General features: G+C 44.1%; 1 protein-coding gene across 4 annotated transcripts; it reads left to right on the top strand.

The window, feature by feature from the left end:
• Nucleotides 1-3,445: 3,445 nt before the first annotated feature.
• Nucleotides 3,446-24,872, top strand: SMAD9 (SMAD family member 9). Of its 4 annotated transcripts, none has more exons than XM_086481899.1 (6): nucleotides 3,446-3,857; nucleotides 10,371-10,628; nucleotides 13,465-13,575; nucleotides 15,388-15,609; nucleotides 20,000-20,256; nucleotides 24,729-24,872. In XM_086481899.1, the coding sequence occupies exons 1-6, from the start codon at nucleotides 3,446-3,448 to the stop codon at nucleotides 24,870-24,872; spliced, it is 1,404 nt and encodes a 467-aa protein (XP_086338025.1). The 4 variants fall into 4 exon arrangements, with proteins under 4 accessions (XP_086338025.1, XP_086338024.1, XP_086338026.1 ...); XM_086481898.1 differs by having other exon boundaries at nucleotides 13,465-13,602; XM_086481900.1 differs by lacking the exon at nucleotides 13,465-13,575.
• Nucleotides 24,873-25,253: the final 381 nt, after the last annotated feature.

Here is a 25,253-nt window from a genome sequence, read left to right as displayed (position 1 = left end):
TATGGATGAAAACTGTAACACTTCCCTCCCCGTTACCACTGTAAAGCGATGAGCATCGAGAAACATGGTGGATCATCAGCACGGAAAATGCGACAAACACGGTTTTGAAATGTTTCAATGTTGGAAGTTTCCAGTTGGGTAGGAAAGTGGCTTGTTACAAAAGACACACAGCTTAAGCAACTGCTGTCCTGAAAGACTGTTAAAATTAAATTGTGAATTGACATCTCTATCATTGTAGCCCTGGAGCAGAGTGGCTGCCTAGGTATTTCATAATGGAGACTCTAACCCTAGCAACACAGGGCTTAAGTCTGCTGAATAGTACGCAGTATTATGTAATTTAATAACATTAAACTAGGGTGTTCTGATAATAATAATATTTGAAAGCTGTTTAGTTTGTTTAATACCATTTATATTTGTTTGTCAGTTGAATTTGGGAAAAAAAAAAGATTTTAGAAGAAATGGAGGGGAGCGCCGTAGGAAATTGTGCAATGTACTTATCTGAGACTACATCACATGGTCTGCAAAGCACGGCTTTTGCTTTTATACACATAGTCTTGGCGACTCTCCCACTAGCAACAATAGTGCTCAGACTCATACTGATGTCACTGTTGAGTTATTTAATTTGACTGAACGAGATTAATGTGTTTATTTAAAACCTTGGTCAAAATGGAAAGGAAAATCTCGGGACAATACTTTTACGTGAACATGTATGTTTTCATATCTGATGATTGTAATGTTGCATTAACTTATCAGGAGCAGTTGTTTACACACGCTAATGCCTGAGAGACCCCTTCAGATAAGAAGTGTGAGCCATTTTCCCTCTCAGCCTGGAGCAGAGACTTTTACACCACTACTGGTCCTGTGGGCTTTCATCCCACACTCTCCTCGCTTCCTGTTGCTGCTTTCAGGGCTGATCCGTAGAGATCCTGGCATGGTTTCATTTTCTCATGTGAGGATGGGGTTTGGTGCCACCAAGCAATAACAGCAGTGTGGTGGTGAATCCTCCCCAGGTTCTCATCAGGGCAGTGAGGGACAGACACCTCCACTGCACGGGATGCCTAGATGGGCTGGCACTGGGCTCTGTAGGCTGAGCTTGCTCCCGCAAAGCCTGGAGACTGCCTGTCTAAATTTTATCCACGTTATGTTTTACAAGCAGCTTGAGGGTTTTTTCCTGTGATAAATCATTCTGGACTTATTTCATTCTCACATGTACCCTCTAAGTGTTTGGAATAGACTTCAGTTTTGACTAAGAGGCGTTAGTAACTATCCAGTTAAATGCTCCAGGTCATGGATTTTTACTTACAGAGGACGGAAAAAAATCTGGAATCTGAAGTTTCTCTTTGCGTGATGTGACAATTTTGGGCAGTTCCGTGGAATCGGTCATTGATTGCTGAATGGTGTGAGTGAGGGGATTTCTGCTGTGCTCTGTCAAGAGCCTCTCTTGACGGTTGAGGACAACTGGACATGCTCATAAATTGGCAATGTAGAAATTGCATAAGTCAGAGCTCAGTGCTGTGGTGGATGCCTCAAGCAAGGTGTGCCTGCTATTCCTTACAGCTTTGTAGTCCCTCTGTTCATATTTTTGTGCAGGCTGCTGTTCGCTGGTGCTTGGAATATGAATCTCTTGGGGGAACAGCAGCTGCTGCTGGGGCTTGTGACATGCCAAAGGGTTGCTTTTATGCTTCTCTGGGGCCAAGTGCTTCCATCTCCCTAGCTCTGTGGAAGGTTTTTGGGAATTTGAGCCCCTGGCCTCATCATTGCTGCTGTTGTGGAAGAAGGGAAAAAGCTGCTTATGGTTACATGTATCTGCATTTCTCAGGGTTCTGGGCACCTTGAAGGGTAATGCAGTGGTGCAGAGGAATGGGCATGAGAACAAAACAGAAGGGCTAGGCGGAAAACAACTCTAGGTGGTCATTGGTCAACATTTCACATTGTCTAAGAGGCTCGGATGCCCTGGGCCCTGTGTTGTTGCCCTGCAGCATGCTCCAGAGCTGTGTGGTGCTGAGGGTACCAGACTATGCTGAGGGACCAGTCTTTGGGATTGGCCTCCCATTCTCAATATGTTGTACGTGTTCCTGCACTCGCTGATCCCAGGTGCCCTTTGAACTCTGTGCATTTACGGAAACTGCAGAATAATATGGTTTGTGAAGCCCTGCTGCTCCCAACACCGGGCAATATCTCTCTCTCTCCTCAGTGGCTGCATGTAAGCAGTGCTGAGGACTATGTCCAAGCCTTTACTGGTAGGGGGCAAGAAGGACCCAAGTCTTCCCACAAGGGTGGAGTAGGGCAGTCATGGAGCTGCTTCTCTGGAGGCATTGATTTAGAAGCTGCCCCCACCTGTTTCTTTAAGTGCTGTCTGTATGGTTTAGACCTTTGGACTTGGTATGCACAGGGGTCCACGAAGTATATTTAAAGCAGTAAATAGCTTGACATACAGGGATGTTTTTCCTCAGAGTTCCAGTCAGTGGAAATATGTCATTTTCAGCTAAAATTAGACTGGCTCCAGCTACCTTAAAAAAAAAAAAAAAAAGGAAAACCCTCAAGAACTAAACTCTTTCTGTTGGGCTTTGTCAGATGTAGCAGCTCCTAGCACAAATAACTCAGGATCCATCCAGCACAAACCGTGTCCAAAAGTTTGTGATTTTCGTCCAAAAACCTGTGAATTGTTTTAGACAGCAAAGCAGACTGGCTAGGCAAGCAAAGGTTTTCTCTTGCACATGAGGAAATGTAAATAAGCTTAGAGAATAGTGATCTTTCAAAGGCACTAAGTGAAATGTGGGAGTAGTTGCATTTTAAATTAATTTTGCAGTTAATATTGTACAACTCTCGACAGCAGAGTGAGATTGGAGGGGCAGAGAGGGAGTTGAAATCAGAAAAATATTCTACTCATCACTTCCATAAAATTTGATTTCATTTTGTAGAAGATGCTTAAGCTGACCCTACAGCTACCAGCATTAAAAAAACTGTATACTTTCTTTTGTAGTAAGTATAACCCCAACCCTGCAACAATTTGCCTAGTGCATTAAACTCTAAACACAAATTGAAGTGACTGGACACTTAATGCTTTCCAAGGTCCAACTCTAAGATGAGTGTGGAGAGGAGAGGCTTGGACCCAAAATAAATGGGAAAAAACATTGACATTTAAATACATGTTTTGAATAATTTCTCTTTCAAAAGATTTTATTGAAGGAACAATGAAAGGAATGTGTGAAGCCTAACTGTGTATTGTGTTGTTATTCCAGGCTTCTTCATGTTTGGAAAGTTCTGAGGCCCACCCTATTGGATTACATGTAACCACTGCCTAAGACTGTAAGAACATATGTGTGGAAGAACCTTTCTTTGAAGGAAGCATCCATCTCAATATTGTGGAAGCGCTGTGTAAGCCTTGCAAGGAGGGAGAGCAGTTTGTGCTTCCGTTGACGCTCGTCTGTAATCTCTGCTTCTTATGCACTCCAGCACCCCTATCAGTTCCTTGTTCTCCTTCACCAGCCCTGCAGTGAAAAGGCTGCTGGGCTGGAAACAAGGAGATGAAGAGGAAAAGTGGGCAGAAAAAGCTGTTGATTCCTTGGTGAAGAAGTTAAAGAAGAAAAAAGGTGCCATGGAGGAACTGGAAAGAGCTCTGAGCTGCCCAGGTCAGCCCAGTAAATGTGTCACGATCCCACGTTCCTTGGATGGGCGGCTGCAGGTATCTCACCGCAAGGGGCTTCCCCACGTCATATACTGCAGAGTGTGGCGCTGGCCTGATTTACAGTCTCACCATGAGTTGAAACCACTGGAATGTTGTGAGTTCCCATTTGGCTCAAAACAGAAAGAAGTGTGCATTAACCCCTACCATTACCGGCGGGTGGAAACCCCAGGTAATTATATCATCTGCAAATGACTCGCATCTCTCTCTTAGCTCTTGCAGTGGCAGGTCTAGTCTTGGTGCATCCTACTGAGTTGTGGTCTGAAATTTGAAAAGGCAGGCTTCATTTGATGGAAGGACCCTGGGTCTTTCCCTGCCCAGTGGCATCACAGCTCCGGCAGCCAGGAGTAAGAAGGGAGTGAGGAGCTCCTCACCCTGTGGGGTCTCATCCCATCGGACCCCCGAGGGTGCCCGGATCTTGTCCAGGGTGCTGAAAGCGAGCTGCTTCGCCGTGGACGTGGGTGCTGGCTGCTCGCTGAACCCTTCCCCTGCCGACTGGTGTCTGTTCGCAGAAAGTCTACGCACCATCCTAGACTTACCGCCCGGGCTAGATTTATGTCTCATTGTCTGAAAACCGACAATTGACTCGTTAATCCACAGAATCACTAGCTCTCTCTTTAAAGGTCAGGGTTGCAGTAAGATGTCTTATTTTGCTGCAGATATGAAAACAGGTCAGTTGATTCTTCATAAAATACCTGGTGGCCTGCCTTCAGTGGGGTTTACTTACCTAAATGGATAGTTTATGTGAAATAAATACCCCGAGTTCCCATAAAACTTTGAATTTTTCTACCGATGATCCTCTTTAGACTGGACTTGGTCAGCACTGAAAACTTAGGACCTCACTGAAGGGTCTTTTAATTGGGCTTTGTGTCAATGAACAGCTGTTAAAAAATTATAGTGTTTAGTGTTGACTTATGTAGGAATCTTAGAAAGCAAGGCTGGCAGAGATCTTGAGCAGTCATCCTGTTCTTCTCTGCCCCTACTCCCAAACCAAAACAAATTACCAGGTACATTCTTGACAGATGTTTTTCTAATGAGCTCTAAAAATCCCATGTGGTAGAGGCTCCACAACCTCCCCAGGCAAGTGAATCTATCGCTTTGCTATCCTTACAGTTCAAAATGATTTCTAATGTCTAACCTAGCTCTCCCTTGCTGCCAAAAATCACAGTAATTTAATTTACTAATGGATATGGTTGGTAAGTGTATACTTATTATTCTGTGATTACTCTTTGTCTGGCATGAACTTTACTCTGAGGTGACATTAGGATCGGATAAGTGAACTGTGGGATGTTTCTTTTCACACAGATGAAATAAGGGAAAGACATTTGTTAACATTTGTTAAACAACGGGGGCTGCTCCCTTTTCTGATAATCCTTCCACTGCAGCAGAGTTGTCATTTTGAAGTTGTAGCTGAACTGCTGTAAACATTGTCACAATTAAAATTTTACAGCTGCAGTGAGTGGTGCTTGTTGTCAACAGTTTTCAGTGGAAAGAGCTGATCTCCTGCCTTGCTAAAATAAACTCTTCAAGAATCTAAGAAAAGATGCTTATAAAAACATCCCATTTTGTGTATCCTTCTCCTTGAAGGCTACAGTCTTTAGTGTCTTCTCATTTCTTCTGGTGTAACTCCAGTGTAATTAATGGAGTCTGTTCAGTGCGGGCTAACAAACTCTAGTACTGGGATAATGCAGCAGCTGCTAAATGGCTGCCAAAGCTGCTTGTTCTGCCTCTGAAACTCGGAAGGTTTCAGCTGTGAAAATGTCTCTATCGTTCGCCGGTGCAGCAGGATGGCTACATCTCTACTAGTAAATGACATGGGGCCAAGGTGCTGGTCTGAGTATCGCTGAATTGGTAGTGTGCTCCAGGGCACACTTTTGACCCATGCGCATGGACTAGCAGTTCTCAGGGTGCAGGGGTTAGCCCACAGGAGGGACCTTGGGCATTTTGGACGTGACCACCTTGTTTTGGAGCAGAAAGACAGTGCAGTGGTGAGGATGCAACCTGTGCTGTGCCAGTTCTCCACAGGACACGGGAATTGTTCTTGGACTGTTGTATTCACCCCTACCGCTCTTCTTACAGGGACAGCTTAGGAGCTGAAGCTCCCAAATGAGTCACCTCCCTGCTAAAGGAGAGATGCAGCAAGGATTACAACCTACTCAGATGTTCTGGGGCAGTGGCAGGAGAGATAACTTACACCACTGCCAGTGGCGGTAACGCAGCTCCAGGCCAGAGGCAGTTAGAAAGCAGTACTGCAAGGAGGTGGTGGTGAGGCAAGAGAAGAAATAAGCTTGAGGAAGAAGTGGCAGCAATGAGATCACCACAGAAAAGGCTGGGAGCTATTGATCTAGGTGCCAGTCTGTTTAAACAACACTCCTTTTTTAACTACAGGAGACCTTCTGCATCTTGGCTGTTGGTGATCTTAGGCTTATGTGAGATTCTCTGAGTCTCATCCTCTGGAGCTAAAGATTCCACCCATGAAACTAGTCAGCAGTGCATTTTTGATAATCCACAAGCCAGTATTATTTTCATACTCATGTCCATTGTTTCAAGGCTCACTTTCCATCACTTAAGTCTCTCATGCTGAGTCAACCACCCTGTGACCTGATCCGTTAACTCATTCAGAATGAATGAGTTGTGTTGAAGATGGGAGGGCCTCACCCTTTCTTTAATGGCCTGGCAGATCCCTAGACCTCTATTCCTAGAGAGCAGTTTTAAGCTCTGGTCTGAGAATCAGGGGTTTCATTTTCTCTGCTATATCCTCAGGCTGCCCAGCCACATTCTAGTCTATGCTGACCAATACTGCAGAGTATGCGTAGCTTTTATTGCTGCTTCCAGTGTCTCCAGCAGATTTCTTCTCAGGTCTGCTGAGGAGCAGGTGCCATTTAGAAGAAAGCAGCAAATATTTCCTCTGTTTGTGCAACATCCCACTGCAGGGAGGGACTAGGCCACTTAGCCTAAAGGAGATGGTGGTTAGGCTCTGCTTCCCCCTTCATTGTTTTGCCTCAAAGAGCTGGTCAGAAGTCTGAATGGTTTGTTGTCAGGAGAAGCTGCAGTTTCAGAAAAATTTAGAAACTGCCTAAACATATATCCTATTATTTTTACATGAGATCATTCATGTGTAGATATTGCCAATTCTAATGTGCCCCATTGCTGTAGACATCAGGAGCCTAAATGAACTTAGACTAACTGATTGCTTTCGTCAAGCCCAAGTGGGACTAAGATGTGGTAGCCTCCCGGTTGGAAGACCACTTGATGATCTCGCTGTTTGCCATGTGTTTGATGTTTATGAATGGTCGTAAGCGTAAGGAACAGATGGATGTCACAAGAGGGTAGGTCTCCAAAGGCAGTAAACTCTACAAAGATGGGCTGATGTGTGAGAAATCACAGTGTGGATGTTGTACCTGGAATTAAACTGTGAGGCAGATAGTTTGCTTGCTATCACCTGAAGTCACAGGCTCTGGGCACAGCTGGACTTCCAGCAAGAACTGTTGCAGCTGAAGTGAACAGGAGAAAGCCTAGTGCAGGAATGGCAGTGGCAGGACTCGGACATGACTGAATCTGTGTTCAGTTGAACAAAGATCATCAACACTTGGGCATGCATAGAAAGAAGGATCCAGCCCTGGCTCTCGGTGGAGAACAGCAGGTAGAGGAAAAGGACCCCACTGAGTAGAGGCAATGCAGGTAAATCACGAGGACAGACAGGTTCCAATGCACTCAGTCGCTCAGTTTTTTGCCTCTGGTCACACTTCCTTCAGAGTGGTTGAGCCCTGGAGAGTGACATTGTTACCAAAAGAACAAGGAGAACAAGGCCCTCGGGAATTTTTAGCCACAAACAAGAAGATCTCTGAATTCCTTGTCACCACAGAGGCTTTAGCCATCTAGGTAGCCACAGAGCAGTCAGTGGAAATATTGAGTGAGGTGGCAAAAACTGTACAGCAGAGCAGAAATTAAGAGTACCCTGGTCAGAGCTGGGAAGGAGTTCAAGGCTTGAAAATTCCTCTTGCTGACTCACTCAGGGCGAGTCAAAGGCTTTCCCTGGCAAGTGCTATTCACATATCCAGATTCTCAGCTTTCATTTAGAGGAGTTCATTGAGTTCTCACAGGGTTGAAGAAAGCCTCTTCCTTAGCAGTGGTACCTGCAGCGAGTTGCCAGTCTCCCAGCACTGCATGGCACAGCTGTAGCACTGCTGTCTGTTGCTCAGCATCTCTGCTGGGTGCAACGGGATCACCAGTTCCCTGTTTCCTAAGGCTGCTGGTCAGAGCTGGCTGAGCAGCAGCAGACCTGGCAAGCATCATACCAGTTTCATGGAGCAGCAGAGGAAAACTCCAGAAGCAGCAGCAGCTCACAGCCTGGAGCTGCTCACAGGAGCATGGGATGGGAGGGATCCAGCTCACCGAAACCACATCTGCAGTGGTGATACTGGTCTTGTCCCAATACAGAGCAGATGAACTGAGCAGTGAAAGAGTCTGTTTCTCTCCACTGGCTATGAAGAGATCTCTGAGGGACTAGGCAATGCATCTCAGATGTGAATACCTGTACTGCCTCTATAAGTCCGACCTGGAGAATCTAGGAAATCCAGAGAGCTGAAGAAGCAGAAATACTTGTCTCTACCAAAGGGCTTAAGAGGGTGACAACCGTCATCCCACAGGTAGGGGCATATCAGAGGCAGAAGGAAAGTAGTCTCCAGAGCACCATCCTTGTGCTGGCCAGAAGCTAATTAGAAATACATAGGGCCAGAGAAGGGTCTACATATAGTCTCTTAACAGGTATCCCAGTGCCTGTGTTTCCAGGCAGATAAGAAGTTAACTTCTGCAGGGAATCCCCTGTCATCAGTCCAAAATGTTGTATGTTTTTAGGGCTCAGTTCTTCAGTTCACATGTGACTGGCAAATTCCCAAATTGTGTATGCCGGTGGGAGGGCAGGAGCATGGTTTAACCCTGCCTCAGCTTCAGTGTAGTGCTACATCAAGCAAGAAGCTGTAAACCTGCCGTTGGTACCAGGCACTGGTCCTCCTCCTCCTCCTGCTTAAACCGCCCCAGCCATCTGAGCAATCGATATGCACTGAGGCTGCATGCCAAGGGGGGTGTTCCTACAGCCTCTTCTCATGCACGTGTTTTGCATTATCTATATGTTATTTGCTTTATAGCAATTATTCCACTCTTTCATTATGCTGCATAAATGAGAGCTTGCTGTAATTAAAATGTGTTAGCTAACCTACCTAAAAAGAATTGTCCTTACCTAAACAGAGCTTTTGGGCCCAAACAATATGTTAAAACACGTTCAAACCATATATTCCTGTCAGCATTTATAACCAAGAGCACACATGCTATTTGTTTCCATAAGCTAGTAAGGATAGACTGAAAGATTACGTGCTGCTGAGTTTTAGGCCAGAGGAACTCTGGACCCTAGGTCAATCAATACAAGCCCGCTGAATTGTTCCCAGTGTTGAGACAATTCATCCTTGTCACAATAACTCAAATTCCCTCTTTATCTTCTCTGATGGCTTTTAGACAGCAACTGGGGACTCATTCTCCCTACCTGTGTTTAAGGCCTTAGCTAAGATAATGAGGCACTATGTGAGCTAGTAACTAATAGGGAAATCTTGGGGTATATGAATTGCCCACTGTAGGTGCTGTTCTTCCCCCAAGGACTATGGAGGACCCAGTTAAAGCCTCAAGTTGAACTCCCGTATGCAGAACTATTTAGCAAGCCTCTTTGTGTTCCAGCCTAGGGGCTGCATCTTCATAGATAACTCACTAGTTGGGTTTTCTAAAGTGTTTTAACTCCAATTCTGCTCTCACTCCTAGTGTGTCAGAATCCAAAATAATTTGGGTCGACTTTAAGTTTCTCAATGCAGCAATGCTGTTAACAGCACCAACAGTATGAGATGTAAGTGAAGCGAGTTTCTGAAGAGAGGTGATATCTTCTATTAGAAAAATTTTTACAGGGGTGAATTTCGATTTCAGTTTGTTTTCTGACCTGCATTTTTCATGTCTTAGCTACCAACCATTGACATTTGCCTCCTCATGCTAGATCTTTTCTAACTATATTGTAAGAGCTAAATTAATGTTGCTGCAATATTTGAATTGCCATTTACATTTCCTTTTAAAGATCCCACTGTCTGGCTGGCAGCATTTTCAAGTACCTGAAAACCTTTTAAATCTGATGTCTAGCTTCAGGTCTGTGCTTCCTTTTGCCCATTTGTAAAACACTGGTAGTAAAATATTCAGTGTATTGTGGAGCATTATTAATTGTTATTAGACTTGGCTGTGGTTTTGGCAAATCCCGTTGATAATATTTAGCAAACTCCTGGTATGTTCAGTCTTCCAGGAAGGAAGGAATAGATAATTTTGAGAGGGAGAAACGTGCCACTTGCATTTCTGTAAGAGGGCTGTGTATGCCTGCCGTATCTGTGAATATTATGGTATTATGGCTCAAGTCAGGAATGAGTCCATATTTTGCCTATGGAAGTGCTGCAACTAGGTGCAAATCTGGAAAAAAAAAAAAGTCCAAGAATCAGCTTTTTATTCTTGTTTTTGAACAGGTTTGTTGCCTTTCAATGACTTGTATATAGACATCAATATTTGGGCAGCATGGAATGTGCGTGTTTTTAACTTACAAAAAGATATACTTTCAAGAGTGCAGTCTCAACCAGATTCTTTCTGTTCTTGTTTTTATTTTCAGTCCTACCTCCTGTACTCGTTCCACGACATAGCGAGTTTAACCCTCACCTCAGCCTCCTTGCCAAGTTTCGAAACACTTCTCTGCACAGCGAGCCGCTGATGCCGCACAATGCCACCTATCCTGATTCTTTCCAGCATCCTCCATGCACCCCTTTTCCATCATCACCCGGCCACATGTTCTCCCAGTCGCCTAACAGCATCAGCTACCCCAACTCACCAGGAAGCTCTTCTGGACCAGGAAGTCCCTATCAGCTCACGGGTAAGAATCGGCTTTCAGATAGGTTCTTGACAGGGCCTGGGGTCAGGTGCCAATTCTGTGTGCTCCCCGCAGGCTGTAGCTACAGATTGAAGTGTTGGACAGGATGGATCTGGAACGCAATTTCTTGTCTCTTAGTGTTGTCTCCCAGTCCTTCTGATGGATGCTCAAGGGACTAAGAGTTGTAATCATCCCACTCCTGGAAGTGCCTGAGTGAGACTTCATGGTTACTGTAAGGGGAAAGTTGAGGAGAGGAGCAGGTGTGCCAGGCCACCTTCTGCCTAAAGATGCCCATCCAAGCTTTTCTGATACAATCCATGGCAAAAAGTACTTGCAACACTTAAGTTATGCACCTCTAATAGAAGTGGTCAGAGCAGGGACCTTTAGGAACTCCATCAAGAGAGACAGGATAAAATGGGGAAATTGGTACACAGAAATATTTTTTAATGTTTAATGATCCCATTGACTGTATAAACTTCAGGAAATTAAGGTGTTAAACAATATGACCCAACACTTGGTGAAGCCACCAGGCAAATTCCTATGACTTTGGAATGTGTTTCATCAGCTCCACAGTTCTGAGGTTGGCAGGGTTATGTCACTCAGATTGTTTGCGTTGTGAGCTCCTTACTTACTGCTGTTCTAATTACCTGAGAATTTAACTATGCTTTTGCTGTTAAATACACCAAGAAGGCATCATGCAACACAGCTGAGAGCTACCTTGAATATCAAAACATTGTTGAGATTCACTTCTGCACTTTGTTGTAATTCTCAAATAGTTTCAATGATCTCAGCTTTTTCACAAAGATGAATTCAGGTCAGAATCTTGTAGTTAATGTTTTAATGTCCCAACTACAAAACATTTAAATTCGTGTCCTTAATGATATGCCTACTTTGATCTTAAGTGCAAGAATGGTGTTTATTTTCACAAGGTATTTGTAGTATTTGAACCTCCTTTTAAGCTGCACACTTACAATACAGTGTGATGTTTTTCCTTTCCTCTCCATTCATTGACTGGAGCTTCGTTTGTTTCTTCTCTAGACCTGTACTTCAGATTAAATCATATTTAGCAACATCGCAACATTTCAGCAAGTAGTAGGACTTGTTTGTCCTCTACCATCTTTTTCTTTCCCCTCTGTGTGGCCAAGCTTGATTCAGTGGAGCTGGTCTTGACAGGTAAATCAGGCCCATTCCAACTATGTAATGGCTCTGACTTGTGCATTTAACTGAACTTGGGACCTTGCAAAGCTACTTAAAAATGGAAGTGGCTCAACCTGAGCTTCAGTGTATCACAGCACAGGGCATGCTAATAAGCATAATTTGCCTGTGTAACAATCAGGGATGGAAGACTATCTAAAGCAACTGGAGTTGCATCAAGAACCTCGAGTGGGATTGGTGTGACCAAATAGAGATGTCAACAATGCAAATTTCTACATCTCATGCAATCATATCTACTCTCTATAATCAGTGGAGAAAAACAGGCACTCGTAGAACAAGATACATTGCATCTCAAGGTGTATATCTAAAGTAACTGAGATGCACCGTGTCTGCAGGTGCCTATTTTTCTTTAGTGGGTATAAGGAGAGCTTATAGTGACTAGCTTAGGTGTAGACATCAAAAATACCTGCATAACCACATTATACTCCTTTCTGTGACTTGTAGTCTCTTCCACTCCTTTTTGATTTTGTTTTACTGTTTGAGCTTGTGGGAGGGTTGTGTCATCTATATGTTAGAAATATCATATGGTGTATGAAATTGCTGAATCCTGAACAATGCTTCAATAGAATAACATTCCTGTGCAGTACTTCCTTGGAAGATTCAATGGTTGTTTTATGAGACGGTCCACATTTATCCACTCTTGAGTAAAGTTGCTCTGTTTTGAGGGACAGCCAACAGACTCCGAACACAAGAGAAAATTTCAACCTGGAACCAAGTTAAACCCTGGTGGTCTTAAAGAGACCTTTAGTCCTGAAAGCTTCTATATGGCTGTAATTTACACATAAGCCCACTGAGTTTTCTTCAGATTGATAAAACTGCATGCTTTTAGTGCTTATGCAGTGAATGTCGACATTTTCTAATATGAAAATGCAGTCCCTTTTTCTTTGGCTTTCTAAAGCCTCCTGTCTGTCTTGAGAATCCTCACTATAGAGTCACCTACTGTTTTTTAGCTTACTGTGCCATAAATGAAACAAATCAGGAGCCAGGCAGGTTGTCAGCTGATACTTTTTCTCCATATTTTTTCCTCACATCCATTGATCTTTGATATGAGACTGAACAAACCAGAAGAGGGCCAGCCTTTCCTTGTAGGACAGAGGTAAAAAGGACAAATCTGGAGGGAGTTTTGCCAAGTCTGATTTCAGAGTGTAAAGACTTTCCATAGGCTTTTTTTATAGCCTGTGAAGAAAAAGAGCTTTCTCCCAGAGCGTCAGTTAAAGTTAGCTTCTTCTCTTAAATCATCTTCTTCAAGTTTTAAATATGTGACAGAAGTCTGGAATTAAAGGATCAAACTGTGTTACTTTCTTAGAGTAACAACTGGTGTTAACAGAGAGCTTGTCTGGACGGTGGTCTAGGCCTGAGGCATTGTTGTGACTGTCCCTCTCTCTTTCAAGTGCAGCATGTCCAGTGTGGCAGCACTTCCTTCCCATCCTCCCTGAACATGTAATGATCGTAATCTGGAGACTGAAGGGAGGTCAGGTTCAGATTTATACTCTGTTTCCAGTCCTTCTCTAGCTAAACAGTGCTGAAGAATTTAAGTATTCACCAGTAAATGCCAGGGAGACTTTACTAACCTGTTGACTTAGGTGTCTTTTCTTTCTTTTCTTTCTTTGCTTCTTTCTAATAGTGGAAACTCCACCACCGCCATACCATGCAAGAGAACCTCCAGGAACCCACAATGGGCGGTCAATGGATGCAATAGCTGAAAGTCAACTAGTGCTGTCTTTGCCCAATGGAGGTAAATCTGCCGATGGAGAAGCTGAAAGTAAATAACCATTTGTATTATTCTTCAAAGAAAAACTGTTAAGCAAAAATAATTGTTATTTGAACAAGAAGGTTCAGTGATCTGCAATAATAGGTTTCAGAGAGTTTTGCAGTAGGGCTGTGGGTGAGACCTACACATTAGCTAGCAGAATATGTTGATTTAACAATTCACTGAATTATGTGCAAACTTACAGAGTTTAGACCTTATTTGCATCCATGGACTATTACAGTTAGAAAGCTGTTAATGAAAGCAAATACTGTTGCCTATGTTGACAAAGATATCAAATCAAGGATGGTGAGGCAATATAACACACAAGAGTACTATCAATATCACAACTGATTTCTTTATCACCTTCAGTTCTGGGTTTCAAATACTTTAAAGTTCTGTGGTTGGGACCTTTCTTACTGCCATCTTTATGTTAATGTTACATTACTGGCTGGCTAGAAAAGAAAAGGATGTGACCTAGTGAAGTAGAAAGAGGTTTTTACAGAAGGCCAAACTCTTTGTCCTCATATAAGAATGCTTTAGTGGGAGAGGGCATAGGTAGTTAGAGTGGAAGGGTCTGGGATCCTCCTTGCTCCCCTCGAAGCAACATCGTGACCTCTCCAGAATGATCTCAACTCCCGCTAGACTACTAGTGGCAGGGGATGCCTCCACCATTCAAAGCCCTTTGCTGCAGAGCAGCGAGGGGAAATGGAGTTCTTCTGCTGGGTTTTCCTTTGGCTTCCTGATACAGCAAAGGAAAAGTCACCGTTGTTCTTTTAGTCCAGCATATTGTAGTCCTAAACAAATGTCCTTTATGGCATGAGCCAACATTGTGCACAGACATGCACGTTAAAAAAAGTAATGCCAGCCTTCTGAGACAGTGAGGAACATGTATGTATCACAGAAATGGAGCAGAAGGAAGGTGAGGGTGACAGTGCTAATTACAGATGGGTACACAGAATGGCCAGACAATAACTAGTTATCAGACACAGTTACTTTTAAATAAATTGTCAAGATACTGTAATCTCTTTACCATAGTTTACCATCCCTGATCCCTAGTGAACGTTAGTTGAAAGTTTGTTAGAGGTTATGCACAAAGGTTCTCTGGGGGCAGGGGGGCTAACATGCCTGTGGTGGGCAGGCAGGATAAGGTTTCCCACTAATTTCTGTAGGACAAATGAGGCTCAGAGATTGTGTTACATTTTGAGTCTTTCTCTGCCTCTGAGTTAGAAAACCTGGGCAGGGGTAGGTCCAAAATAAGTGACCTTGCTGACATTTTGCTTATGGTCCCACACGGAAGCAGAAAGCCCCAAAGCATGCAAAATCTGGGGGGAGTGACTGATTACTTCTGCACTTCAGAGTTTGGTATTAGGCTGAAGACTTGGCTCAGTTTTGACTTTCTTTGAGCCCATCTGTCATCCCTAGCTCCTGCTGGTGTGCAGAGCAGATGTATCCCTTACTATTTTCAGTGTAGAGACTGGGCCCCGGTTCAGCAAGGAATGTCAGCATGTGCTTAATTTAATGCAGTGGAGTTATCACTTTTAAGAACAAGTGGGACTCCTCAGAGGCTTAGAGTTCAGCTGGTGTACCAGTCCTTTGCATGTTTCGGGCTTCAGTCATAAAATTAAGAAGAAACAGAAGCTGCTGTTGAGGTAAAATGTGACATAAGTGACTGTTAGATGAAGAGCCGGGCGCGGGGGGGGGGGGGGGGGGGGGGGGCGAGGGCGGGGAGAAAGCAGAGAATGACTGTTTAAAAATATTACTGAGGCCTGAGCAGCTGATTAACTTTATTTCCTACAGACTTTCGGCCTGTTTGCTATGAGGAACCCCAACACTGGTGCTCAGTTGCCTACTATGAACTCAACAACCGGGTAGGGGAGACGTTCCAGGCTTCCTCTCGAAGCATCCTTATAGATGGTTTTACAGATCCCTCAAATAACAAAAACAGGTTCTGCCTGGGACTGCTCTCAAATGTAAACCGCAACTCTACTATAGAAAACACCAGGAGACACATAGGAAAAGGTAAGAGGAAATCCCTTCTCCTCAGGAATATTCGGAGTTTGAGAGAGTCGTGCATTGCAGTAACAAACCTAGCTGATTTATCAGATGTGCTTGTCTTAAAACCAAAGCTCTGAGATTACTTTTGAAATAGAAGAAAAACAGCTGATTCTTTTCTGACTGGATAACAATCAGCAGAGTAACTCCTTGCAAAAGCTATTTACTTGGCCAGCTAAGAGAAAAATGTTGTTTATAGTTGTGTGTTCTAATTTAACAGTATGTATTTTCATTTTATTTATTAGAGCTTCTGGCAACTGGGAATATTGCCATTGAAATGCCACTAAAAGCATAATTGCTGGTGCCTCAGGGCTGGTTCTCCTCCCACCAAATAACAAAGGGAGATGGATGAAACACTTAGTAGTTGAGTTACTTAGTTGAAGAACTCTACCAGAGTTGCCTTTGTAGCCTTTTCCACGCTACCAGTCTGATTCTCTGTCTTGTCAACCTCTCACCAGTAAAACTGAGTCTTGGGTTCTCCCTCCAGCGTATAAGTTCTCCTTGTATGCTCCCCTTCTGGTGTACGTATTCACTGTGCATGCAGGATCATATGTACTGGTGACAAGCACAAGGGCACCACACCTGGACATGCACGGCCACACATGCTCCATCCCAGCTCACTAGGGCTGTGTAGGGCCTGATATTCTCCCAGAACTTGCTGTTGTTTGTGGCAGTGAGTCAGAAGCCCTGTACTGGCCACTTCTCTGTGCAGGTGAAGCTTTGCCTGTTCTGGTATATCCAGTCTAGACTCATTATCTTGCCAATCCAGCCTCTCACCAGCAGCTGCCTGGGAATGGATTTCCCACTGGGCTAATTAACTCTAATTGTTCCACTCCTATTATCTTGTCAACCTCACCTCATTTCCCAGGCCTAGAGCAGTATTTTAATTTGCTTTTGATAGTCTAGTGTTGAATGACTGAATACGAGGAAGCTCTGAGACAAATGTGACATAGTTTTTACAAACAACAGTGAACCTGAAGGCTAGCGCAGGAGGTGTTGTACTTAGCTCTTGCACTTCTCTCCAGAAGGGAAAGCACTTGTGTTACAGGTGCACTGTGTGAAGCCAGTGTGATGCTACAAGTGTCTGTCATAGTAGTTTGTTGTGAGGGGTGGAAATGAGTTGTACATCTAGTTCTAACTTACTCAGAAAAGAATGCAAAGCTTCTCTATCAGCATAAGCTGTCAGAGGGGTGTAGATCAAAGCTGAGCCCAGCCCTAAAGGAAGAATGAAAAAAGATCTCAGTCAAAGCTGTTACTTGAGGATGTTACATCCTGTGACTTTCTGCCCAAAAAGAGGAAGAGAACAGAAAGAAAATGAGGTAAATGCTAATGGTCCTCATCCATTCAAAACTGAAGATCTGTCTTCATTAATTAAAAGTCCTTTAAAGTGTTACACTAGGAATCTGCCCAAGGGAAGGGAGCAGGTTGCCCAGAGAGGAGCTTAGTATATCAGAGATCCTCAATTTTACTGCTCTTCCCTGTTTATGCAAATCTTAAAAAAAACATGTTCAAGTGGAGTAGAAGTGGCACTAGTACAGGCCTGCAGAAGAGCACAGAGCAGCTCCAAGTGTAGTTCAAAGGCATGCTGGACAGATGAAAGCTACTGAAATGGATACAATTGTCACATGTTAAATGGGAGAAAAACGAGTGAGTAAACAAGATTAGCTCAGTAGGATAAGGATATGTGATTGAATTGTCATCTAGTGTATCAGCATGAAATGGTTTCCTGGAAAAAACCACATCAAAGCTAAAAACAATCCAGAACACAATGCAACATCTACTAGCAATTGGACCTGTTTCAGCAGTCAGACTTCAAGGACAAAAAGAGGACTTCTGATCAGAGTGTCAAAAAGATGTGGATGCCTGGAGACTGCTGAATTTCCAGTTTCGGCAGAGAGCAATGAAATTTCACTAAAACATATGGACCCTTGATTTGGACTTCCACAAATATGTATTCAGCTGCTTGGCATCCTTGAGGGTGCTTGTCTCTGGTGAATGAATACCAGAAGAATGGAAATATACACTAACATTTCATTACTCCTGTATTTATTTCTTTTAAAAAGTCCACAAGGAAAAAGCAAATTGTAGCCTCTACTTTCAGAAGTGACTTTGATGTTATTGTTATTATAGTACATATATATGGTACATAGATACATATAATACATATATGCCTTTGCAAGCATTCATTTTCTTCAGAAGCTGGATTACTCAATATGCTCTGAAAATCCAGCCTTTAAAATTTTTTGCCTTAGCACCTAGAAGTGTGGTCACACTAAATCAGTAGCCATACCTGAAGATTTGAAATGTGGTGAACATTTATGTCCTTGTTCTTCTCTCCCTACCCTGTGTTCTCACTCTATCTGTTTATTTCAGAAAGTTACATGGACTCCATCAAGGTCAGCTAGGACCTTTGTGTTTTCAGTCCTTCCCTTTTATCCATCTTCCACAGAAGAGAAAGGAAACATAGGTCAAGTAATAGCAGTCACAATGTGCAGCACCCCATAATGTCCAATGCATCTGGACTGGAGCTGATGACTGGTCTAACGGAGCTGTCATCTCACCAGTGTTCCCACCGCAATACTGGCATGTGCTCTGAGCCACACCCCCGCCACTTACATCTAATTTGAGATCTCGTGGGTGCATAGAAGTAAAAGTCAAGTGATGGCTTGAAGACAGACTTTAAGGTTCCCATCTGAGTCACCCTGGAAGTCTATGTGAGAGCGTATTTTTCCCAGATTCCTTTCCCACTCAACCTGCTTTTCCCTGAGCCTTTCCCACTTCTGTTTAGAGGCTGCTTTTGTCCTAAGGATGTGCTGCTGCCCCTTGCTGTCATGACCACAGAATGATGAACAGGCTGGGAATATGCAACCAGTCTTTTTTGTATGACAGACAATAGGAATAAAACTAATTACAACTGAATTATTAAAGCATAGTTATCACTAGCTTTGCAGGCAGTCCACTGAGACTCTGTGAACCTGTGCATTTGTATGTAAGGGTTTGAATGCTGTACCTGGGAATAGAGAGGAGGATTTTATTTTCATTTAGTGGTGGTTTTTATGAGAACAAAGAACTGAGTTCTTCCACCTGTCTTGGACAAGGGAGGGGTTCTTCTCCCCTGATCTAGCCATGGGAAGGGTGAATGTCTAGGCATTTTCACAGGAAGACTTGACCCCCTTCAGGGTGTGGTTTCATGCTCACGTTTAAGCAGTCTGGGTCCCCATTACCAAGCTTGCGCTGATGAAGATCTCGCTGCAAATAAATCTTCTTTTGTTTTGTTTTGTTTGTTTTCAAGTTTATTAGCTGGTTCAGTCTGGATGGCTGCCCAATCCCCAGCCATTGCTGCCAGCATGAAAGCAGGTGTGGGAAGAAGCAGCAGGGGCAGGGAACAAGCGCCTTTTCAGCACCTGCACAGACTTCCATCAGTTTAAGCTGGCTGCAAGCCTGCACTTTGTAGCGGATGGAGTGAATCATCTGCTCACAGTGCCTCTCATCATCTATCAATTAGAGATGGCATCTACACAATTAGCTTACACAAGATCCCTAACTTTAAGGTTGCTGAATTGGGCTAAGATAAATTCTCCCACTAATTTGGGTGTATTTTCATGCAAGCAGACATCCTAGGGTCTTTGGACAGAAATGCTTCCATCTAAAAATTTGAGAGTTAGTGTTGGTAAGTCACTCGGGCACTGAAAAGCCCAGAAGGAAATCAGTCATTTTCTTGCCAAAGGTCACTTTAAACAGGATCTGATGAGTAAGTCATGTCACATAAATGCAAATACATGGTTCTGATGTGGTAGATAAAGCAAAATGCAGAAAAGCTATTTTAATTACACACTATGCTCCATGAGGTAGGATCCTATAGTAAAAAAATAGCGTGCAATAAAGTGGGTCTTGGTCAGCGTGCAAGTGCTCGACAGTGAAAATACATTTAGATGTGTAATGCGTAACAGGTTTGCCAGTTCTTTGACAGTTTGATTCATGCTTTGTATATGGTTGACATATGTTTGCTATTTTTTTGTGTGTGTGTGTGTCTTGTCATAAAGTACTATGCTGTTGCATTAAAGAGGTAAACCAACCTTCACTGAGAAACAAAGAAAAACATCATGTGCCAAGACTTTTGTCTCCTAGACCAGGACCTCAAAATAGTGTTTATGACAATGCTGGTGGGTTCATTGTACAGATACATGGATATGTACACAGTTTACTGTCTTTTAAAAGGCAATGTATAGGCACTGAGTGCCTGGAATGATCCTGTGGGCTTGTACGCCCACACCAGTAAAATAGTTAAAGAATTACAAGCATACAGTGTGGTGTGAACAGTGGAAAATTAGTACATGTTATTTTTTTCTTTTTCAAGGTGTTCACCTCTACTATGTTGGTGGGGAAGTTTATGCTGAATGTGTCAGTGACAGCAGTATTTTTGTGCAAAGCCGCAACTGTAACTACCAGCATGGTTTCCACCCAGCCACTGTCTGCAAGATCCCCAGTGGCTGCAGTCTCAAGATCTTCAACAACCAGCTCTTTGCCCAGCTGCTTGCCCAGTCAGTCAATCATGGTTTTGAAGTGGTGTATGAGCTGACCAAGATGTGTACTATTCGAATGAGCTTTGTTAAAGTAAGGATTCTTTCTTTTCTCTTACATTTCTGAAAAGGCAAATCCCATCACTGGCTAGCTTTGATGCAAAGCTAAACTCCACCAAATCCCTTCCAAGTGGGGATTTAGACACCCAACTTGCAAACAGCAATTCAGACTGCCTATTTTCCAGTATGGCCTTCTAGGTGCTTAAAATCAGTAGCTTTTGTGGTCAACCTGGAAATTTCTTAGATTTCAAAGATTCCATAGGCTTTTTGTGGCAAATAAACAGATTGCATGGTGATGTTCCCCCATTGATTGCATAAAGAGCTCAACCTAGAGAGGCTTAGCAACATGTAAATGTTGTAGCACATATTTTAGGCAGTTGTGATCTCTCCTGTCGTTACTGGTTTGCAATAGAGCTTGGCAGAGCCATAGATCTGAAAAGAATGTCCTTGTGTCTCTAGACTAATTTACAGTCTCACCATTACTGTTGACTGGTATGTACAGTCTCAGTCAAGAAACACTGGGCTCTCCTTCAGCCCCCACTGAGTTTGCTGTGAATTGTTTTTTGCCACCTGTCTGCTCCCTGGCAAGAGATTGTCTTAATTTCTGATGACATTCACTCTGGCCAGCCACACGACCAGAAGGGGCTTCTTGCAAGCAGTATCCAAAACCCAAAAGAACGTCTGACCTTTCCCCCTGCTGTTTGGCAGAGACAGGAGGCCACCAATGCCATCACTGTTTCCATGTCTTTCGTATCTGAACTTTGCAGTCTGACTGCTCTGTGTGTGATGTATCAGTCTTCTGAATGGCCTTCTCACCAGAATAAATTCTCTTGACTCCTTTTAGCACTTAGGATTTACTTAGGTGCCTATTGTAGCATCTAAACCCCAAAGAACAGTATTTCAAGACTGTTTATAGATATGCTGGACTGACTTCCTATAATGCTGCTGGGGAGAGCTAGCAGCAATGTTCAGCCTGCAAACTAGAGAATATGCACCATTAGAAGCCAGTTGGTCCTGCAAGATACCATAAGAAGTAGCTTGAGTATGTCCCTTTGTCTTGCAGATTTGGTTCTATATAAATGACTGAATCAAGCTGATTGAATTTACATCTAACATACTACAAAACTGCTCAAGGCTCAAGACCAGTTCCCCTATGTTCTGCAAAGCAGATGAGTTGAGTCCTATGAAGCTTTCTGGTCTGACTCTTTTCAGCCATCCTTGGGGACCCGTCTCCTTAACTCTCTCAGATCATTAAGAGTGCCTTGTAACTTCTCCCAAGAGTCCAAGCCAAAATCTCCCTGCTCGTGACCACACTGTTGCTTTGTTCTTGACAAGGAACTGACATCTTGTTCACACACGAGCATTACGGGAAGAAAAGAAAGCAAGAAACCCAACAAACAGCATTTTCTTTAATGGAAGACATGAATGGGCATGTTATTTGTAAAGGCGTTGTAGCCAGTTACGCAATATTTTCATTATCTGAGCAACTCAGGGGCAGTCTCTTTGATGTGTTATCTGCCTCCATGCCCAGCATGGCAGCAGAAATGGTGATGTTGATACCCTAAATAATACTGCTGCCATATTATCACCTTGCTTTGTTGAAACAATAGCAGCCACTGTAGTGCCTCAGGCACCAGAAGAACAGTGTAAGGAGTTATTTTGAATCCTTTCCCATGACCTTTGGAAAATGGTTATGCAAAGCTCATCTAGGTCCTTCCTTCCTGGCCTGTAAAAACCCTTTCCTGTACTCAGTCTTCTCAAATTATTTCTCTCCCAAGGTGTGAGCCCCAGTGTGTTCAGTCTGGGGACAGGAATACCCCTGGATGTTGGGTATGCAGTGCACAGGGGAGCATGTTTTCTGTCAGAGCTGCACACCCAAGAGCCCCGAGGTGCAGGGCAGTCCTGATTCATGGTCACTTACAGCCCACAGGGCAAGCAGAGCCAAAGTGCTGGAGACCCTGCTTCTTACCCCACCAATGCTTGAGCTACCAGCTGGGAGGCAGGGATGGGCAGGGACCAAGACATGAGACACTTGCCAGGACTGTATCATCTCCTGGAGGCAGGACATGGGACAGAGGGAGGTGAAGGTCCTGTTGCCTCTGATACCCTTTGTTCATGTGCCCATGGAGCAGCTGGGAGGAGCTCAACCCTCAGGCAAATGTGTCTCATCAGTGAGAGCAGGCAGCAGTTTTCATCCACCAAGCCCTGCTGATAACCAAAGCAGGATATCTGTTGTCCCCTCTCCAGAGGTGAGGCAGCTGAAGCACAAAGTGGAGAGTCAGAGAGTTTCTCCAAGCTGAGGTCTAAACCCTGCACTCTCCCTCCCACATACCCCCCGGTCTTGGGGCTAAGGGGACTTGGCCCTGCTCCACTGCGTGAGGCAGCTCAGTGCTCCAGGATGTGGCTGGACCCTGGGCTGAAGAGAGCTGTTGCCTACAGAAGGTGGGAAAGACTGGCAGGAGCAGCAGGACCCCTCAGCTGATCTCCACCATGACAGAGGGTGCATTTCTGGTCTCCCCGTGGGGGTATCTGTATTCTCTTCCCACCATCTGTGCAAAACACCACCACAGTTTTTTCAAGTTGTTCTCATTTTATTCCCTCATTAAGAGAGCTCCACCACCGGGTCCATGTTGGCCCTTGAGGATGAAGGAGGCTACCTTCGTCCCAAGAGTGATATACAGGAGGCCGAGGGGGTCCTGTCCTCCGAGCATTTCTCAGGCTGGGAGCTCCAGCCGGCAGCCTGAGGCAGCAGCAGTGCCGGGAGCCTGGGGAAGCTGCCAGCAGATGGAGGTGGGCAGCTGCCAGCACTCAGGCTCCTCCAAATCGGGCAGGTTGGGCTTGCAACCTGGAATCTGTCCTGGTAGAGCTGCACCGACTCCTCTGACACTTGCCCTTCTGGCCATGTATCTTCACTGCAGCTGAGTACTTAAGACTTCACAAACTCAGAAGTCTGACTGCACTGATTTAAAGAGTGGCATCTTCTGCAAACTTTTCCAGAACATTAATCTGAGGTGCCTGTGAACACAGGCCCTTTCTAGCCTGCAGGTCAGAAAAAGTGATGCCTGTTTAAAAGTACTCTTTGGGCTTTGGTGGATCCATGTCTTACTCTTCTGCTTTCTTCGCCCTGTTCTTCATTAAGTAGAAATGAAGAAAACTTCTTAACTTTGCGAGTAACAGAGCACTGGAACAGGCTGCCCAGGGAGGTTGTGGAGTCTCCTTCCCTGGAGATATTCAAAACCTGCCTGGACGTGATCTTGTGCAACCTGCTGTAGGTGACCCTGCCTTAGCAGGGGGTTGGACTAGATGATTTCCAGAGGTCCCTTCCAACCTTTGCCATTCTGTGAAATGGATTTACTGAGACCAGTTATTATGGCATCTAGTTTTGGTGTTGATCCTAGTTTTGCAGCCGATTGTCTAGAGAAGCGGGTTCTAGTAGCCTCAGTTGTCCAAGTTGTTCAGCACTCTACAATTTAGGTACCTTTGGCAGGCATCGATCTTAATATACCTCCACGACAAGAATATCAACCCACCTGACTAGCATACCGATAGGTAAGGCTCAGCTTCTCTGATCAGCGGCCCACAAATGAAGAGCCTCGTCCTGCAGTGGGACCACGTTTTGTACTTTGCCCTATGGAAATCTGAGTTCAGTTCTGGCAGTGAGACAGACAGTGGGTTGCAAGACTTTGGGCTGTGACTTGGATGTCTTGTGTTGCTGTGAAAACAGGCTGCCTACTTAACAAGCAGACACTGTGCCTGCTTGAGGTGTGGGGACTTCTGGTTCTCTTTTCTCCCTGCCAGCATCACATCCCCATCTTCTGTCAGATGCTCCATATCCCTTATTTCCCCTGAAAGAGCTGGAGAGATTACTTCAGGACTTCCCACAGCAGACAGCTGGGAACTCCTGTGGGAAAAGGGAACATGCTCAAGGATAGAAAACCTATGGAAAACATCTATACATAGGTTAGGTATGGTACATAGGAACCTTGCTGGAAGTTTCCAGAAGTTCAGATAAATACCTAGAACTTCTAGAGTCTCAGACTCATTAGGTTGCTTCTCTACCAATAAATGAAGCAGTGCCCAGGATCATTCCCAGTTCCTGTTAAAGTGTTATGACAGGGCCTGGCCTGCTTTTCATCTGTGCCAGACAGCAGTCTGGCAGACCTTCCTGGGCATGTCTCTGGGGTGCGAACAGCAGGGACCATTCCCCATGGGCTGTTTGCAGGCAGCCAAGCTTGGGAACAGGCCTTTCCAGTTGGTCTCAGCACCTGGAAGTGTGACTGAGCATTTTTAATTTAATAGTATAGAGTTCCTGATAACTATGGTAACGACGACCTTAAAAAGGAGCAAAGTTTCTAAAGAAAATTATCCCTAGGACAAAGCATTAAATCTTAGGTGATGGGCTACCTGTAGCTGTGTTAGACTGTCAGCACTAGAGTTGTGATTTAATGTTGGTTTTGTTTTTTTTTTTGAAAAACCTCACTTTTTGGTCCTTTGATGCTTTTATAGGGCTGGGGAGCCGAGTATCATCGCCAAGATGTTACAAGCACGCCCTGCTGGATTGAGATCCACCTGCATGGACCATTGCAATGGCTGGATAAGGTGCTGACACAGATGGGTTCACCTCATAACCCCATCTCCTCAGTCTCTTAAGAATCATCTCTAGAGTTCCCTTAGGATGGATGCTATTGCAGGCAGTGGCTTATAGGGTTTCCAGTGAACAGAACCTTCTATATGTAGATGTATGTAGATGTAAATATATCTATACATAGTCTACTCTCTTTTTTTTTTTTTTTTCCCATGCTATTTTTTGTGGTTTCTAGTTACTCTGATGCCAGTACAACAAGTTTAGAAATTCAGGTATAGCGTATCTGTTCTCTAGTACAAAATAAGCCAAATTCCTGCAAAAGTGTCAAACATTTTGTGTGAGCAACTTCATTCCCCAGCCAAGCCAGTAAACGGTGCGAATTCTCAGCGCTGTCACGTGGATTCAGAAACCTGGCTGTAGCTGTTCCTAGTAGGTGAAATTCACCC

The sequence above is a fragment of the Leptosomus discolor genome, chromosome 1 (genome assembly GCF_034619465.1).
Source record: "Leptosomus discolor isolate bLepDis1 chromosome 1, bLepDis1.hap2, whole genome shotgun sequence".
In the NCBI taxonomy this organism is placed as follows: domain Eukaryota; kingdom Metazoa; phylum Chordata; class Aves; order Leptosomiformes; family Leptosomidae; genus Leptosomus; species Leptosomus discolor.
Note: the sequence above shows the minus strand (reverse complement) of the source record. Positions and strands in the feature narration are given on the sequence as shown.